The following is a 19,939-nucleotide window of genomic DNA, read 5'->3' as shown; positions in this document are numbered from 1 at the left end:
ATAATTTCCAATGAACAAGACCACGTCTCACTATCTTTAGGTTGGTATGTGCAATGAGAAGACAGTTACAATTCTCTCATCAAAAACTTGCTAAATGAGCTCATGGAATAGATATATCATATTTCTAGAGTGATTTCCTAATGACTATCAAATGTAGTTAAAGTTGATAATTTTCAAAATGAACTTGCAAAATGTGCAGTAATTGACATTCAGACATCCCAACACAAGGAGATGTATAGCAGCTGGGGGTTTACATTTTACCATAATTTTTTCAGAATGTTTTTTTTCTACAATATGCAGTATGAATTTCTTCCAAGTGTTAAAAATTAATGATGCTTGTAAATACTGATTAGTGGTATTGCCCCCTCTCCAACCAGATTGTATACTGTAGTAGAATTGTAACATATTTTACCATTTGCCATGTAGTTATGTAAGTAAATTAAGCCACTTTGACTAAACTTTTTATCTGTACATAACAAAAAATATGTCTCTAGTCACCTGATCGCTGTGGGAACAGCAGACCTTTCAGCAGAGATGACTGGATACACAGACACTGAAAAGGAATTAGCTAAATGTATTAACCATAGCCATTAACGTGTTCTAATATGTGGAGTGATGCATGCTTAAGACATGAAGTGTAAACAGATGAGACATTTTGTTCTCATAGATTCTTTCTCCCTTAACATTTTCTCACTTGGTTCTTGTATCATGCTGTTCCTACCTGACACTGCTGCATGGCTAAATTTTCTATGAAGCCATCACATGATGGAGAGGCTGAGAACTTAAAAAGAGGTTTTTGCTTTGTTATGAGAGGGTCCTTAGGTGACTCCATTCCCCTTTATACTCTTGATTATTTAGACTTCAACAAAATGCTTCAAATCCCATATGTTGACCACACTGTCGGGTACACTACTGCAGTGCAGCACTTATCCTTTCTGTTACATCTTTAACACAAGGCAATTGGACAGAGCACCATAACAGGCAGGAAAAAGTTACGTATGTAATCATGTTTTATAGATCAAATAGCTAGTGCCACACAACAAAAGCAAAATAAAAGTATAAACATTATACTACCTGTTACTACTAGATGTTTAGTCATTTCAGGGTGGCCTATTTCTTGCATTGCTTGAAGTGTTAATTTTGTGTTTGCTTAAACAGTTTTTGCCTTGTGTTTTAACTACTGCTTTTAGAACAACAAATTGTTTCTTATTTATGATCTACTGCTTGTATTTTTGTATTCTGCCTTCTGGATTATAGACTTAGTTAAAACAATCAGTTTTTTTTTCTTTCTTATATATTTTTGAACATGTTTGCTTCTTCACATGCTTTCACCAATCTGCCTTACTTACACATGCAGTCAGCTGTGTTTTACACAGCAGTAGTTTTTGTTAGCATCCCACTAGCTTGTTCATGACTGTGAGTGTGCTGAGCCAATGTACACATGGCAGATTTTTTAAGGTGACTATTCAAGAGTTTGTATTTCACTTTATTTTTTAGACGAAAAACTAACATAAACCAAACAAAGAAAGAAGTTAGTATTTTTGACATGTACTTAATTTACCTTGCCTTTTTAACCAGATTGTTTAATGGAATATTGGAAAGTGAGAGGATGCGAGAGGATGCCTGAGGAGTGGAGAAGTGCACTGTTGCCGATATTTAAGAACAAGGGGGATGTGCAGGACTGCAGTAACTACAGGGGAATAAAATTGATGAGCCACAGCATGAAGTTACTGTATGGGAAAGAGTAGTGGAAGCTAGGTTAAGAAGTGAGGCGATGATTAGTGAGTAGCAGTATGGTTTAATGCCAAGAAAGAGCACCACAAATGCAATGTTTGCTTTGAGGATGTTGATGGAGAAGTTTAGATTAGGCCAGAAGGAGTTGCATTGCGTCTTTGTGGACCTGGAGAAAGCATATGACAGGGTGCCTCAAGAGGAGCTGTGGTATTGTATGAGGAAGTCGGGAGTGGCAGAGAAGTACGTAACAGTCGTACAGGATACGTACGAGGGAAGTGTGACAGTGGTGAGGTCTGCAGTAGAAGTAATGGATGCGTTCAAGTTGGAGGTGGGATTACATCAGGGATTGGCTCTGAGCCCTTTCTTATTTGCAATGGTGATGCACAGGTTGACAGACGAGATTAGACAGGAGTCCCCGTGGACTATGATGTTTGCTGATGACATTGTGATCTGTAGCGATAGTAGGGAGAAGGTTGAGGAGACCCTGGAAAGGTGGAGACATGCTCTAGAGAGGACAGAAATGAAGGTCAGTAGGAACAAGACAGAATACATGTGTGTAAATCAGAGGGAGGTCAGTGGAATGGTGAGGATGCAGGGAGTAGAGTTGGCAAAGGTGGATGAGTTTAAATACTTGGGATCAACAGTACAGAGTAATGGGGATTGTGGAAAAGAGGTGATAAAGAGATTGCAGACAGGGTGGAATGGGTGGAGAAGAGTGTCAGGAGTAATTTTTGACAGATGGGTATCAGCAGGAGTGAAAGGAAAGGGATACTTGTATCAATACCTGCACACCTATACTCCAAGTTAGGCCTGTAACAAAGGTACTCAGTACTTAGATACTGTCCAAACAAATATTACAAACTGGGATTCCCTAGACTTTCTGAAACTCTTCTAGATTATCAGTTTCTTTGCTGAAATTACTGAAACTGAGGAGTGGATAAGAACAACAGTTCAACCATTGAACATCTGTAACTTCAGTTATAAGTATAGTACTGTCTGCCCACAAAAGCAACTGTACATGTCTGAGGAAGGGGGCTGTAAATTACATATTAAGAGCCGGCTGCCTGCAAGGTATTGTAAATAATATAGAAATGTTAATAATGATAGAGTTCTTTATTGGAAGAGATTTTGCAATCTTCGAATTATAATATAAATTAAACCAAGTAGTGAGTAGGAGGATAGCGGAAAGAAGTCTACAAGGAAACAGAAAGATAAAATCAGATTAGCACTTCCAGTATTACAGGCCAGACCAGAACTGCTGACTTATGTATGAGGATGGTCAGAAGATGCAGTTATAAATACAAGGAGTTTGCATACTTTGATGCAGCACAGCTTGTGTGAAAAGTTGGCAACTCTCGAGGAAAAATTACAACAAAAAAGGAATTTGGTCTTTAGCAAATATAAGAGAGAAGCTGGCAATAGTCAATATTACATTAATCTATATTCTAAAGGCTAGATTGTGTGGAACATACATGAATGTTGTTTAAATCTGCAAAGGACTGGCAAGACATCTAGGCTTCTACATCATTCCCAGGATATGCTCCATCTTCTCATGATTTTACAATTGGAGCACTGGATTTTTATTTAAATGGAAATTCACTCAGAATGCATGTCATCTATAAAAAGAAAAAATGACTGATGGTTTTATCTTCACAAGACAGTAGAATCATATTATGAGTTGTCAGGTGAGGTCAAGATAAACTTGAGCCAATGCACATCACTAAAAGAATTGCACAAAATTAAAGCAGGAGTGAAAATAGAATTTAATGTAAGTTAATAGGGCTAATGAACAAATAAGGAAGGAAAATTGGGCAAAAAGGATTACAAATCTGTAAGAAGAACACAAGAACAAACATGCTTGTGTGTGGAGCACATGATTTGCAAATGTTTCCTAAAAAACGTTAGTTTTTACTTATTTGTTTCTTTGTATTTCCTTGCAAAAATGTTTCAAAAAGCAAAATGAGGTACATTTAATCATCATGAATTTGAAAATGAACCCTGACCTCTTTTTATATCTCCTTGCAGTTATTTCACAGTTTTAAAAATTTTCAACACTAAAGATATTGCTAAAAAAATTGTCATGAGCTATTGACGTCTTTATGTCCCTAATGTTCCTGAAACAAGTGTCAGTGACGTGCAGTCAGTCATCTTCAACAGCAATACAGCTTGCTTTGGTTCTCATAGAAAATCTATTTACTAGATTGCCTCAACTGTTAAGAAATAGAAAATGTCAATTTTGTGAGTATGAGCAGCAGAACATTTTTAATTCTCAATATTTCACTCACTGGCTAAATGAAACATTACATTTAAAGAAAAGCTGGTTGCATGAAATATGAAACAGTTGTTAATACATCAAATATATACCGAATTACAAATAATATTACACATAAAAGTGAAATTATCATGCAAGTACAAAGCAGCAGGAGTTCTGATACAATGAAGCACTGATATAGCATTAATCATATGACCTCTGCTTTTACAGGGGGATCCTGGTGGCAAAGGCAGTGTTGGACCACAAGTAAGGCTCATAATTTAATATACTGTACCTAAAAACAATTCTGTTACCTCTTATGCCAATGAATTTAAATGATCGGCAGTGTTAAGAATAGACTATCACCATGCAAGTGTTTAAACAGTACAATCCATAAAGCAAATTGGCAAAGTTCAACTAAAAGATCAATTGCCATGTGATCCTTAGCAAGTCATTTAAACTCAGAATACTAAAATTGTAGACATACAGTACTATTACTATATCAAAAATGAATAATAATTTCTGAGAATTACCAAGAAATGTGTGATATAACTGAAATAGTACTGAAATTATTAGTACCATCTACCATCTCACACCTGAATAAAAAAAATATAAAATGCTTCATTTAAGTGTTCACAGCGAAAAATGACTAGCAATGACATTATTTTTAAATAACATTTGGCATTTGAGTTCCATTTGACATGAAAAAGGACATTCTTGTGGATGATATTCACACATTTGATTTCTATGAGCATATGGGGATGCCTGCATGGGTACTAGCAATGTAAAGCAATTACTAAAGAATTTTGGGAATACAGGCATTACCCATCAACCTCATAGTATTTATTATTACAGAGTACAACAAAGAGAAAATTGTTGAGGTCATCAGGGAGAATTAATGTGGGACAGTCTGAGGAATAGCAGCTGGGGCAGAATAGGGCATCTTGAAATTCAAATAACAATGCCCATCCATTGCAGTACATGTATTTTAAGCCATTTTTTGATAATTTCCCATTAGTTTTAAATTTAACCTCTTATGGTATTCATGTACTTGTGAGTTGTTAATCAATTTGGGAAACTATATGATTATTAGGTAATTATTCTTAAATTCACTCAATATTAAGCACATTTTGACTCTAGTTTGCATCCATAGTCCAAAGATCTACTGATCGGTCAATTAACACATTAGTCCACATTAGTTCATCTTATTGTTACATAGTCATCTTCAATGAAGGGCCTGAGCAAACAAATGTCCAAATTGAATGGTTACATAAAATACACAAAATACATAACAATGAGACATTTGCTTTTACATACATACACACACATTTTATTTATATATATATATATATATATATATATATATATATATATGTGTGTGTGTGTGTTTGTGTATATAGATAAAAGGTACGTGCCTACGTAACATATGAATGAAAGAAAGACAGTGAGTAAAATGAATGACAACGTAACAGCACGTTCCGGAAATTATTATTGTTACATTGTAGCCGGCGGGTGCTGCGCGTCTCACAGTTGTACCGTGGCTTGCTTTACTCTTTGGATTGCCACAAAGCAACCTGCGAGATTGGAGAAAGGTTGAGAAGAGATCGTGAGAGGAAATGACAGCGCTGTGAAAACGAGACAGACTGTGAACGGACAGAAGCAGAAATGCTCCTACACCACCACATAATTAGGCCGTTCCTATTGAATCAATGTCCAAGGGTTTTCTTTTGTAATTTTGTTTCCCTTATAAAAAAATCATAATGCTGTGCGACGAAGGGCCCAGTTCACGACTGGCAGCCGTGTTTAAACAGGAAGCCCTTCACAGACAACTTTAATATGCACAACATAGTTGGCCGCACATGGCTAGTGTATATATATATATATACATACACACATATACATATACACTCACCTAAAGGATTATTAGGAACACCTGTTCAATTTCTCATTAATGCAATTATCTAATCAACCAATCACATGGCAGTTGCTTCAATTCATTTAGGGGTGTGGTCCTGGTCAAGACAATCTCCTGAACTCCAAACTGAATGTCAGAATGGGAAAGAAAGGTGATTAAAGCAATTTTGAGCGTGACATGGTTGTTGGTGCCAGACGGGCCAGTCTGAGTATTTCACAATCTGCTCAGTTACTGGGATTTTCACGCACAACCATTTCTAGGGTTTACAAAGAATGGTGTGAAAAGGGAAAAACATCCAGTATGCGGCAGTCCTGTGGGCGAAAATGCCTTGTTGATGAGGAGAGGAGAATGGGCTAACTGATTCAAGCTGATAGAAGAGCAACTTTGACTGAAATAACCACTCGTTACAACCGAGGTATGCAGCAAGGCATTTGTGAAGCCACAACACGCACAACCTTGAGGCGGATGGGCTACAACAGCAGAAGACCCCACCGGGTACCACTCATCTCCACTACAAATAGGAAAAAGAGGCTACAATTTGCACAAGCTCACCAAAATTGGACAGTTGAAGACTGGAAAAATGTTGCCTGGTCTGATGAGTCTCGATTTCTGTTGAGACATTCAAATGGTAGAGTCAGAATTTGGCGTAAAGAGAATGAGAACATGCATCCATCATGCCTTGTTACCACTGTGCAGACTGGTGGTGGTGGTGTAATGGTGTGGGGGATGTTTTCTTGGCACACTTTAGGCCCCTTAGTGCCAATTGGACATCGTTTAAATGCCACGGGCTACTTGAGCATTGTTTCTGACCATGTCCATCCCTTCATGACCACCATGTACCCATCCTCTGATGGCTACTTCCAGCAGGATAATGCACCATGTCACAAAGCTCGAATCATTTCAAATTGGTTTCTTGAACATGACAATGAGTTCACTGTACTAAAACGGCCCCACAGTCACCAGATCTCAACCCAATAGAGCATCTTTGGGATGTGGTGGAACGGGAGCTTCGTGCCCTGGATGTGCATCCCACAAATCTCCATCAACTGCAAGATGCTATCCTATCAATATGGGCCAACATTTCTAAAGAATGCTTTCAGCACCTTGTTGAATCAATGTCACTTAGAATTAAGGCAGTTCTGAAGGCGAAAGGGGGTCAAACATCGTATTAGTATGGTGTTCCTAATAATCCTTTAGGTGAGTGTATATACAGTATATTATATATATATATATATATATATATATATATATATACATACACACATACATATATACAAACCTTTTAAAATGAACAGTAACAGAAAAATCCACAATTGGTAACTTAAATTTAACATAAATATGCTTAGACAAGATATTGCCACTTTGCAACTAGTGGCTGGTATTATGTGTACATGATGAAATGCATGTAATAATACAAATCATCAAATATTTGCAGCAAAGCGGATGTTTGTTTTAAAGTAGACATCTGTTTAAATTCTCAGGCACTGCATGGGTTAGATTTAGTGTACTGTTGAGAAACATAAGGAAGAAAGCCAGAAAAACATTTTATTACATTTTAAAACATGTTATTACTTTTAAGTTTTAGAAACATAACCAACTGAATTGCTTCAGTGCTTGACTTGATTAAGAAGTGTTATATTTTCCCTTTTTACTTGATGTACTTAAAAAGAATCTCACAGGGAAAAAACCACTAGAACCAGTACAATATATAAACACTGGAAAAAAAATGTAAGAAAAACTGTAACATTGCAGTTAAAGATTCGCTGCCTAAGATACTAAGCCACCTAGCTAATTGACTGCTTGCTATTAAATGCAGAATTTGTTACTTCATTTGTTTTTTGTTGAGTTTAACATAAAAGTTTTCTTTTTAGGGTGGAAGAGGTGATCCAGGACCAAAAGGAAGCCCTGGTGTTAAAGGAAATGATGGAGATCAAGTATTATCTGATTTCAGTCTGAATATTATTGTGCAGTGCACTAACTGTTTCATCATACTATAATAATTCATTTCTCATTTTTGTTATCCCCCAAGGGTGATCAAGGCCCAGTTGGAGAGCCAGGACCAAGAGGCCCTTTTGGAGACAAAGGAGTACAAGTAAGTATGTGTAATTAAACACCACAGCCTTAGATGCAGTTATTCTATGTAAGGAATCATTACATCAATGCATTTTGATTTTAATAAACTATCAACAGTGAAATGTTAAACTAAAAATGGTACTGTTGGAAAAAGTATTACAGAAGTACAACTTTTTTAAAGGAGTAATATATTCTATGGGAGCAGAGCTGGTAAGAACAAATAAGAGAATAATCAGATGGAAGTGCTGAATGTCACTGTGTGAGAGGAAGATGAATGACAGGTTAAGAGAAAAACTGGGTTGAAGGCAATTGATGTTGTGCTGAAAAGAAACATATTAAAGTGGTTTGGGCATGTGGAATGAAAGGCAAAGGATGGCTTGCACAAAGAAGGAGGTAGAAGGGATAAGGCCCAGAGAGAAGTACAAGTTGTGTTTGAAAGTAATGTAAGATAATATTAAAAGAATGGGCCTCATCCTGCACAGAAAGAGTGGAGGAAACAGATTTAGGGGATGACATGCTAACCTAGGTAAACCCTAAAAATAGCCATTAAACCAGTGATGATAAAATATCATGCCCTTTAGAACTGGAATGGCTACTTAGGCAAATGGTAGTTTGGCAGGCTAATACTGAATATTGTTGTCACATAGTGTCAGGATGTGGCTTAAGTTTCTGGCCCTGGCACTTTCTAAGGATGCTTCTGCATGTCGTGTGTGTAACATCCTGTCTAGGTTTAGTTTCTGTCTTGCACACAATACTTTTGGATAGGCATTAGCCCGTTATATTCTAGCATACTTTGTTGGAGGCCTTATCCAGGATTTCTCTGTGAAATGATGTAAATACATAATACAGTACATGTATAGTATTCATCTTCTGAACTGGAATATTTCTTAACTGTCTTTCTGTTGGCAAGCTATTCATATACATACTGCATGAAGTATTGACATGGCAAACACATATTATTAAATTATTTTTCATCATCAAAAAGCTAAAATGGTTTGTTTTCTTAAAATCGCCTAGTAATTTTTTTGTATTTGGTGATGCATGTGATTAATAAGTATATAACTGCAAATTTATGTAGGACAAAAATATGTAAGCATAAATTTAAGAATTATGCTTACTGATATTTGTCATGGTAGGCACATGACCTTTTATACCAGTGTGGTGTTCAACAGGTATGAGAGCCAGAAAAAAGACCTTTGAAAATAAATGTCAGTGTTGTGACTTTCCAAGGGACATCCTACTATCAAGAGAACTAAGGGCCAGTTCACAAATGTAAATGAACAAAAAATAAATTGAAATGAAATCTTTTTGTAGTGTATTTGGTGAATTTTTTAATTAACCACTTAATCCATCCATTCTCTTCCGCTTATCCAAGATCGGGACGTGGGGTCAGCAGCTTGAGCAGAGATGCCCAGACTTCCAACTCCCCGGCCACTTCTTCTAGCTCTTCCAGGGGAATCCCGAAGTGTTCCCAGGCCAGCCAGGAGACATAGCCCATCCAGCATGTCCTGGGTCTTCCCTGGGGCCTCCTCCCGGTTGGACGTGCCTGGAACACCTCACCTGGGAGGCGTCCAGGAGCCACCTCATCTGACTCCTCTCAATGCGATGGAGTAGCGGCTCTACTCTGAGCCCCTCCCAGATGACTGAGCTTCTCACCCTATCTTTAAGGGAAAACCCAGACACCCTGCGAAGGAAACTCATTTCAGCCGCTTGTATTCGCAGTCTCGTTCTTTCGGTCACTACCCATAGCTCATGATCATAGGTGGAGGTAGGAACATAGATTGACTGGTAAATTGAGAGCTTTGCCTTACAGCTCAGCTCCTTTTTCACCACAACAGACCGATGCAGAGCCCGCATCACTGCGGACGCCGCACCGATCCGCCTGTCGATCTCACACTTCATTCTTCCCTCACTCGTGAACAAGACCCCGAAATACTTGAACTCCTCCACTTTGGGCAGGATCTCGCTCCCAACCCTGAGAGTAATTAACCACTTGAATCCTCAAATTTCAACTTTTAAATGTAATTACTATTTTTATTTTACCTTTCAGTATGAACTTTATTAAAGCCTAATTTCACATTAACTCAATGTACAAGTTTCTAATTGCTTGTCACAACAATGATTTCATTTTTCTTTTAGGGAGATCAAGGTCATCCGGGTGATCCAGGACTCTCTGTAAGTCAGCTTAGAACAATTTTGTTCCAAGTGTTCATAATAAATTTTGTATAAATAATTATGTTAAACTATTTTCAGGACTGTGATGTTATGACTTATGTCCGAGAGACTTGTGGATGCTGTGGTAAGTTTTTTTTTATTGTTCTTCATGTGGCTCATCCCCTAGATTTCCAGAAAATGCTAGTATTACTAGTAACCTCTCTATCTAGCTTTCCTAACACAAAGTCATGTCTTCCGCCACTGTCTCCCCCTAACGAGTTCATCTTTATCCAATCTGTGAGATAAAAGGTAATGTAATGTCATCTCTCCATTCTTCATCAGTTATCCCAAATAAGTACACCTGGTCAAAAGGTACACATTTAGGCCTGGTTAACACCTGTGTATATGCAGGTGCATTTTCCATGTTTTTCTGAGCAGTGATTATCATATTTAACATGCATTAGTATATATAATTCATAGACTTTCATGCATTAATTCCACATGCATTTAAATAAAGGTGTCTATTGAAAACAAACACTAGAATCATTTGCTGTCATATGCACACATTCTGTTGAGCTATTTGAAGTGTGCTATGGTTGTTTTTTTAGCAAAATGCCCATTTTGCTAATTATAATGTCAACAATGATGATTGCAATCCTAAGGATGTGTTAAAGACAGACAATATTCGATACCTTCCTCCATGGCATTTAGAGTGTGCATGAGCTCAGCTTCTTCTGTGGAAAAGGGAAACATGAATGAGCAGTTACTAGGAAACAGCAAGAGTGGGCTTTTCTGTGTTGTGTGTTTTACTGTGGAAAAAACATACTAAAATAAACAATGCTGTGTTTCCATTTGTTTGTGTGAGGAAAATATGCAGCATTTCACTTTTTTTAAAGACAACATGACAGTAAGACAGTTATAAAGAGTGGGTCAAAGGCCTAAATAGTAAAAATATGACTAATTTATTAAAATATTGTATAGTTTTAAAATATAATCTTTTGATTTTGATCTAGACTGTGAGAAACGATGTGGTGCTCTGGATATTGTGTTTGTGATTGACAGCTCTGAAAGTGTGGGTCTTACCAATTACACACTGGAAAAAAACTTTGTTATCAACACTGTTAGCAGGTTGGGTTCCATGGCCAAGGATCCTAAAGCTCTAACAGGTAAGGAGGTGATCAGAAACTAGGAAATGCTTTCTGATGTGAAGTATAAGCAGGATTAATTCTTTAAATCAAAATATATTTTCTGTTTGCTGAGATTAAATTCCTTTTTAAATCCTTTACTCAGTTAAAATGTGAATTTTAATACAGATTACAGTAAAATTCTCACTTGCACATCTACAGAGAATTTACTCATGCCACACTTTTTCTACCTTCCTCAGGCACTCGTGTTGGAGTTGTTCAGTACAGCCACAAAGATACTTTTGAAGCCATCCTACTCGATGACCCACGTATTGACTCACTTCCTTCCTTTAAAGAGGCTGTTCGAAAACTACAGTGGATTGCTGGTGGCACATGGACCCCCTCTGCCCTTGAGTATGCCTACAACCAGATGATTAAACACAGCCGACGTGAAAATTCTATGGTGTTTGCTGTGGTCATCACTGATGGCCGCTATGATCCAAGAGATAATTCTGCTCTTTTGCCATCTCTTTGTGGTAAAGGCATCATTGTACATGCAATTGGAATAGGTGACATGTTCCAGAGAAAACAAGAAAGTGAGAGTTTAAAGGATATTGCCTGCCCAAATGGTAACATTACTGAGATGACTCACTTTGTAGATCTGGTTGCTGAAGAATTCATTGATGCAATGGAAGAAAGACTTTGTCCAGGTAAGGATGGGTAGAGCTGTGTGTTTCATTTTATAACATTTCTGTGAGATTGTATGGTACAATAAGATATCTAAGAGGTAGTGTGGTGTGACACTTTAGTCACAACTTAAAATCACGAACACAGCATTTATAAAAACAAATCTTGGGCACATGCCTCCAATCTCTTATATTGACGTGGAAATCTAAGATTGACCTGCACATTTAAGTGTACACTTCATAGTGCCAATCGCTGCGCAACCGCGCCTCTCTGAGATGAAAGAATAACAAATGTAGTGAGAGAGGCACAAGTTTTTAACCACAAAGCAATCCTATGTTTCATCAAAACAAAGAGAAAATGCAGAATCAACAATAAACAATCACCAAAGAGAATACTTTTTAATCCCATCCAACTGGGTTTTTTTTTTTTTTTGTCCCAAAGTGCTTGGGGAGCATCTCCCTACTATGCTGGACCAATTATGTTGGCCAAAAAGATGACCTGAACTGTAAGGCAGCAGTGCTAATCACTGCACCTCCATGCCTCCCCAAAATGATATTCAATTGAATTAAATATTAGAACAGTAAAATTTTTTGTAGACATTGGCAACAGGAGCAGGGAGCATGAATTCACAGTGGTATGGACCCTACAAGCCCGGTGTACATAAGATTTACAAAAAACAGAAGGAGAGCTATAGAGTGCGAACCCATCTAGTCCCTGGAATTAGCAGAAGGGGGCTGGGAATCTGTGCTGATCCAGGTCTCATTCATTTTCACAAAGGATAGTTTTTCCACAGAATCTGTGGTCATCCAGGTCCTCTTGTCTGTGACCATCCCTGCCTACAGTACTGAAAGCCCATTCAGATAGTAAAGCTGGAAGGTGGGCAACACAACACTTCCAGAGTATACTGAGCAAGTTCCCGGCTTAAATTCAGCCTCATCACCCAGAACTTCATGGGGTCATCAGTGAGCATAGAATCACTTGCACCAATGCACTGGTGGTGACTGCTGCTATTGCCACCCTGTGTTAGACTAGGTTGTTTCGGCCAGAACATTCATCAGCTGCTGCTACTGATAGCTCCCTGATGGACATGTGGAGATTTTTTTGGAGGAAACATATAAAATACGCAAATTCACAAAACAACTGGAGGACAAATACTAGGTTTTTATACACACATACATATATATAAAATGACAAAATGTGTGATATCCAATGTTTGGAATCCATACCCACGTGTACCATTGTCCAGCGTCCACAAGTGGACTGCATTGTCCAATGAACAAAGGCAAAATGACACAAAAAGAAAGAGGGAGTAAGGGCTAGCATATCCGGCGAATGGTGGTTCCTAAATGTATGATGTATTCAAAACAAACTTACCATTGTACTGTTGTGCCATTTTAATAAATGGCCATTTAGCTATGCTAGTCCTTAATAATGTCTACTACTCAATTTAAAATTTTATTTGCCTGAACTTTAATAAAACTTGGTAACAATGATGACGGCAAAGAACTAAAAACATGTCATCTCTTGTGCCCTGCTTAGATTTTACACATCAAAATTTTATTTTTTTAAAGTGTGAACAGCTACAGAAGAACATTGTGCATGCAAATAAAAATATTTATTTAAGTAACATGGAAAAACATTTTGAATATTATAGCTACTGACGGTACGACCTGTTTAAAAATCTATTTTAAAAAGTCTGCTGAAATCTAAGTTATAAGTGTAGACCTCAGCATTAACTTTTTCAGTACACCATGCAATGCATATGCCACTATTACATGCCTTTTGGTATGGGATTTGTGAAAGCAGTGTTAATGTTTGTGATGTGTCAGCAACTGGATAGACGCACAGACAGGGGCACTGACATGTATCCTTTTATTAAGATGTGTTGTTAAATTATTATATTATTGTTTAAAGGGATCATGTTGAGAAATAAAACTTGTTGGATTTTACTGGTTTTCTTCTTAGTAGGTCAGGCTCAAACCTTTTTGATCGTCCCTTACGTATGTGTTTGCATCTATGTACAGAGAGATAGTGTTTGTTGAATAATCGATACAATTTTGATTAATTCTGCTTTTCTAGATCCAGTTCTTGTGTGTCCAGATCTTCCTTGTAAGACAGGTGAGTAGTGAAACTTTACTATTATTTATATTTAAGATTTCAACTGCCTTTTTTCCACAACAGTAATTATTTAAGATAAGTAGAGTATATGATATTACTATTCCCAATTTGTTATTCTTTTTAAACATGTTTTGTTTGTTTCCTTTCATTTGTTAATGGCATTTGCATGCTTACATTGATGTATGATATACTGGTACAGCTTTATCAAGATTAATACAAAACCACAGTTTTATTTCAAATAAGAACTATAAAGATGACATCATGTCAATCTGGGCACAATTAAGTAACCACTAATTCTAATTTAAGCACAAGTTGTTTTATTTTATTTTTTTAAATTGACATCACATTTATAGAAGAGAAAGACTGGCAAACTACTGTAAATGAAGGATGAGTATTGAAAATAATGCTGTTTATTAATACAGAAATACACAACCGTTACAGTAATGGGATCTGGTTGTTTGGGTTATTCTATGAGTTGCAAAGAATTGGGTTACTACATAGAAATGATTACTGGGGTTTGGCATATGTCACATTTGGACAGACAGTTACCATTAATTTTAATGAAAATATCAATTTATTATTATTTCTTTGTATTTAGCTAAGTGCCAGGTATCTTTACATAAAAATAGAAACTGTTCAATGTTAAAGTACCCCATATCATTTCATGTATACTTTTTTAAAAATTATAAATGCACATGTGCTAAATATGTACATCATACATTTCATTAACATGGTTTGTGGCAAGCCACTAGGTTTCACATGCCCACTTCTTGGAATACATGTTGACAATCTACTGCCTTGCTTTAATTACTATTAATTTATTTATTAAATTATTATTTTAGGCCAGCTGATTACTGTATTAAATCTTACATCAGTCTGAAAAAATATCTTTAGTTGTTTAAAGCTATATTACACCCGAAATTCTAACTTTTACAGTTTGAATTTCATATCTACCCTTAGAAAATGTCTGTTTGTTTTGTACATTATGCTCAAAGACTTTATAACAAAATTCAACAGACCACAGATTGACACTCCAAATCGAAAAGTAACATCTCCACTCTCTTTAGAGCAGGGGTCCCCAACTCCAGTCCTGGAGGGCTGCTGTGGCTACAGGTTTTCACTCTAACCCCTTTCTTAATTAGTGATCTTTTTTACTGCTAATTAACTTCTTTTGAATTAATTTTAATTGACTCAGACCCCTTAATTGTTTCTTTTTCCTTAATTAGCTGCCAAACAATAATGAGATACAAAATGTGCAAAAACATGACCAGCAAACTGTGCTCATCATACAATATCTGAAAAAAAAAAAAAAGATTTGCATTTACATATTTGGCTGACACCTTTATCCAAAGCGACTGCCAACATTTGAGATAAAATTGGTTATATTTCTTTTGTTATATAAATTGCAGCACAGATACCTGAAGTGACTTGCACACAGTCACACAGTGTCAATGGCAGGATTTGAACCCAAAACCTCATGGTTTGTAGCCCAAAGTCCTAACACTGCCTGAAAGATGAAGGTCTCTGGAATGTTGATCTGCTCAGGTCCCCAAAACATTTTAACAGTGCCCTTAGAAAAGAGAAAATCAACAATCTTGGAAATGTATGTTATTGCACCATGAGAGCAGCAACAAGCTATGAGATTAAATAACGGTTTTAATTAACAATGTGAATCGGTGTCTAATTAAGCAACTGCTTGGAGTGAAATTGGTTGGAGTTTGAGGCACTGATTTAGTTGGCTCACTCACTTCAATCTTCCTTTCTGTTTGGGTGCCATTTAAGGAAAGACATGAGGCAATTCAGAGGAATAATAAAGAAATTCAGGAGAAACAATCCTAAAATACAAGTCAATTAAAACGAAAGGAAAAGAAGTTAATTAGCAGTAAAAACTGATCACCAATTAAGAAAAGAGTTAATTAATGAAATTAATGAAAACCTAAAGCCACTGCAGCCCTCCATAACCGGAATTGGAGGTCACTGCTTTAGAGTTATATAATTGAGCAATATAAACTCATAAAAAACTGTGCATACAAAATATATTAGCAAAATGATGTTTGGAACAAAACACAACAAAAAAAACATACTCATATACTTCGGTTGTAACCCACAAATGCATTGTTTCACTCAGGGTTATACAAGGGTGGCTTAAGCTTGATATTGTAGCATTTACTGTATAAAATATAAAAAGAACCTAGCAAATATGTTCTAACTTTCCTGTTTAATTTTCACTGTTAGAAAATTTATAAGAATCTATACTAATAAAAGTCAAAGTCCTCACTGACTGACTGACTGACTGACTGACTCACTCACTCACTCACTCACTCACTCACTCACTCACTCACTCACTCATCACTAATTCTCCAACTTCCCATGTAGGTAGAAAGCTGAAATTTGGCAGGCTTATTCCTTACAGCTTACTTACAAAAGTTAAGCAGGTTTCATTTTGAAATTCTACACGTAACGGTCATAACGGTCGATAACGGTCGACAACGTCCGCCATGTTGAACTTTCTTATTTATGGCCCCATCTTCATGAAATTTGGTAGGCGGCTTCCCCGCGCTAACTGAAACCGATGTACTTACTTATTTCGATGGTATGACGCCACTGTCGGCCGCCATATTGAACTTTCCAACGTCACCAATTTTCGAACTTCCCGTGACGGTAGAAGGCTGACCCCATCTTCACGAAATTTGGTAGGTGGCTTCCCTGAGCTAACCAAAACCAATGTACGTACTTATTTCGGTGGTATGACGCCACTGTCGGACGCCATATTGAATTTTCCAAACGTCACTAATTCTCCAACTTCCCGTGTAGGTAGAAGGCTGAAATTTGGCAGGCTCATTCCTTACAGCTTACTTACAAAAGTTAAGCAGGTTTCATTTCGAAATTCTACGTGTAATGGTCATAACGGTCAACAACGTCCGCCATGTTAAACTTTCTTATTTATGGCCCCATCTTCTCAAAATTTGGTAGGCGGCTTCCCTGCACTAACTGAAACCAATGTACGTACTTATTTCGGTGGTATGATGCCACTGTTGGCCGCCATATTGAATTTTTCAATAGTCTTTGTTACTTATGGGCCAATCTTCAAGAAATTTGGTACACGGGTTCCCAACGCTAACTGAATCCTACTTACATACATATATACGTCCATAGCCTGCAGCTCGGTCACCGTGTGAGGTGGCGTTGGGTCCCCCATCCCAACGCCTACCACGTTGTTGGCTACCTGCCTATATAAGACCGTCCGTTGCTCCGGTCTCTACATTCCCTTCCTTGCTTCGCCACGGGATTCACGTCTCCCTACTGATAACTACAGCCTTTTTGTTTAATCCACGGCTTCTCTGCTGTTTTATTGTTTGTTTATTACAATGACAGTTATTGTATAGGTATTTTAGACTTACTTTACATTGCTCAGGTACCCATTTCCTTTATCATTCCAACCCCCATTACCATGTCTATCGAGATGATCACTATCGATCAAAGAACTGTCACTTACCTTTTCCATTCTCTTTGTTACATATTGCACGGCCATAAGAGTGTAAGAGTGAAATGCTTATCCCCTTCACCTATGGCTCTGCATGTGAGTTGATGGCTGCCGCTGAATTGTTCGGTTGTCGCTTTCAAGTGTACTGAAATGCCAAATATTTTACACCTTTCGACAACTGCCAATGCCTCTTAAACATCTTGGATTCACAGGTGACGATTTCAGTAGTGGACACTTTGATGTTTATGAATGTTTAAACTCTCAAAAGCTGGATGTGATTTTATTGATGAAACTGGTTGTGTGCTTACAACGCTTGACAGATTCCGAATGTCACTTCAACACAACAAATCCTGCAAATACTGTCGTAATTGAAACAAACCATGAAACTCAAACCGATTATGACAGCAGCAATCCAAGCTGTGAGATTTCAGACAAGATTACTGTTCACCTGGCCAACTGTAAGTTACATGCTCAAGAGTAAGCTCCGCACACAACTTGGTCATGTTACAACCGGAGGGCCGAACTGACAACATGGTACACAAAGAGATCCTTAACAAATAATTATTGGCATATGTTCCCTCAGTTTTGAAAAGGTTTAATTTTATTCTTAATAAAATTTTAATGCAGTACTTCGCCGCTGCGAAGCGCGGGTATTTTGCTAGTACAAAATATATACAGGACTTTCAGTTATATTTATAGAAATGCTGTGATATTTGACAATGATTTACTTAATTGCCCTTAAAGGCGAACTCATATGAACCTCTAAGATAACTTCACAAGAATAATGATTAGTCCCATTGCTCTGAGTTTACATTCCAGTAACCCAGTATTAGTTTCTCTAGAAAGCTGAGAAGTGTGATTTCTCAGTAATTGAAATACATCCCATTGCCCTCCTTTTCAAAAAAAGGGACTACCAACCCAGACTTTTGATCTTGAGGTGCTGTCTCTGCCTTCCACAAAAATGATAGTAACCTTAAACAACCATGCCTGTGAGCATGCAAAGATGATCTCCACGAAAAAAACATATAATGATAAAAATATTTAATCAACCACAAAAACAAACTAAAACAGTTCAAAAATGCATAAATCCTCCCAGTCAAATCTATAGACACTTCAGATACTATTGCAACGAAAATGGAAGTGTGACATACTGTGGTTGTGGGTTCAAATTCCACTACTGACATTGTGTGACCCTGAGCAAATCACTTGACCTGCCTGTGCTCCAACTGAAAACTAAAAGAAATGTAATCAATTGTATCATAAATGTTGTAAGTCAAATAAATAAATAAATGTATATGAAAGTTTCTTGTTTTTTTCTGTTTGACAGCTTCCCCTGTTTTTTGCTATTAGGAATTCATCAGAGTCATGTTTGTGGTCATTGAAATTATTTTTTGGTCAAAACTGTTATTTTTGAGTTTCACTTATTTTAATATCATTTTGTGGTTCTGATTTTCCATAGATAGTACCATTCTGTGATGTTATTTTCATGGATATCACTATTTTGTATGTGTCGGTTTACGGTGATGCAGTGTCATTTCTAAGCACTTATGTGCCATGTGACCCGTAACATCAAGTGTCTAAATTCTGAAATAAATGGAAGACTCAGAACAACAAAACAAACAATTGAATCATTCAGCATTTTTAACATGGCTTTACTCTGCTTTTGACTTTGGATTAACTTTTGTGGTTTTTGTGTTTGAGCAGATCATTAGTAATGTTTCAAACATCAGTTGTTCTCGCTACCCTAAAAGCTTAGCTGGTATCTCTGCCACTTGTATTCCACTGAATAAAAATCAAATACTTGTGTCCATCATTGGGCCCTAGTGTTGCTCCCATGACAGACACCAAGTATCTTTTGTCCACAGTTCCTTGCAGTTGCGTCCACTACTGAGATCCTGCACAGTGTCTATTCAAACTTCATGTCCCTGATCTATTTGAAATACAGGAAAAGTTCTTCTGGAAGTGAAAGTTGATCTCACCTTAAAGTGAGCACTGTGCAACAGGAGTTCCATTTGTTTGGCCGGAGATGATCAGCTGATAGCTCAGCATCGCTCTTTATCTAAATTTCTAGAGCATAAGCTCTCAAATGACACAACTGAAGTCCATCACTGAATTTTGGTCCAATTCAAGTACTAGGTACCTTGCTTCTTTATTATTTTTTTAAATTCAACACAACAGCTGGAGAGAGCTAGGAATGATTCCTAACTTACTTTGTGAACTTCCTCCTGCCAAACTGGTTTATTCCCAAACTTCAAAGCAAAGCATATTAAGATAAATGATATTTTTGAAACTGCCAGAATGCGCCAAAAATGAATATAAATATGAGAGTTACATATATTCATCTGGCATTATAGTTTTAGTGTCTGCGCCCAATGATCCTGCAGGAGACCCTGTAATGA

The 19,939-nt window shown here is 37.2% G+C and overlaps 1 protein-coding gene across 3 annotated transcripts in view; it reads left to right on the top strand.

Annotated features, from left to right (window-relative positions):
- Positions 1-19,939, top strand: part of LOC120531237 (collagen alpha-2(VI) chain-like) — a 91,240-nt gene that overhangs the window by 67,624 nt on the left and 3,677 nt on the right. For all 3 annotated transcript variants that reach the window (XM_039756469.1, XM_039756471.1, XM_039756472.1), the window contains exons 21-28: positions 4,217-4,252; positions 7,772-7,834; positions 7,930-7,992; positions 10,113-10,148; positions 10,227-10,272; positions 11,141-11,293; positions 11,512-11,961; positions 14,018-14,056. In XM_039756469.1, the coding sequence (XP_039612403.1) occupies positions 4,217-4,252; positions 7,772-7,834; positions 7,930-7,992; positions 10,113-10,148; positions 10,227-10,272; positions 11,141-11,293; positions 11,512-11,961; positions 14,018-14,056 (886 nt within the window). The remainder of the gene's footprint in view (positions 1-4,216; positions 4,253-7,771; positions 7,835-7,929; positions 7,993-10,112; positions 10,149-10,226; positions 10,273-11,140; positions 11,294-11,511; positions 11,962-14,017; positions 14,057-19,939) is intronic.

Source organism: Polypterus senegalus, chromosome 6 (assembly GCF_016835505.1).
Source record: "Polypterus senegalus isolate Bchr_013 chromosome 6, ASM1683550v1, whole genome shotgun sequence".
Lineage (NCBI taxonomy): Eukaryota > Metazoa > Chordata > Cladistia > Polypteriformes > Polypteridae > Polypterus > Polypterus senegalus.
This window is presented reverse-complemented; position numbering and strand designations above follow the sequence as displayed.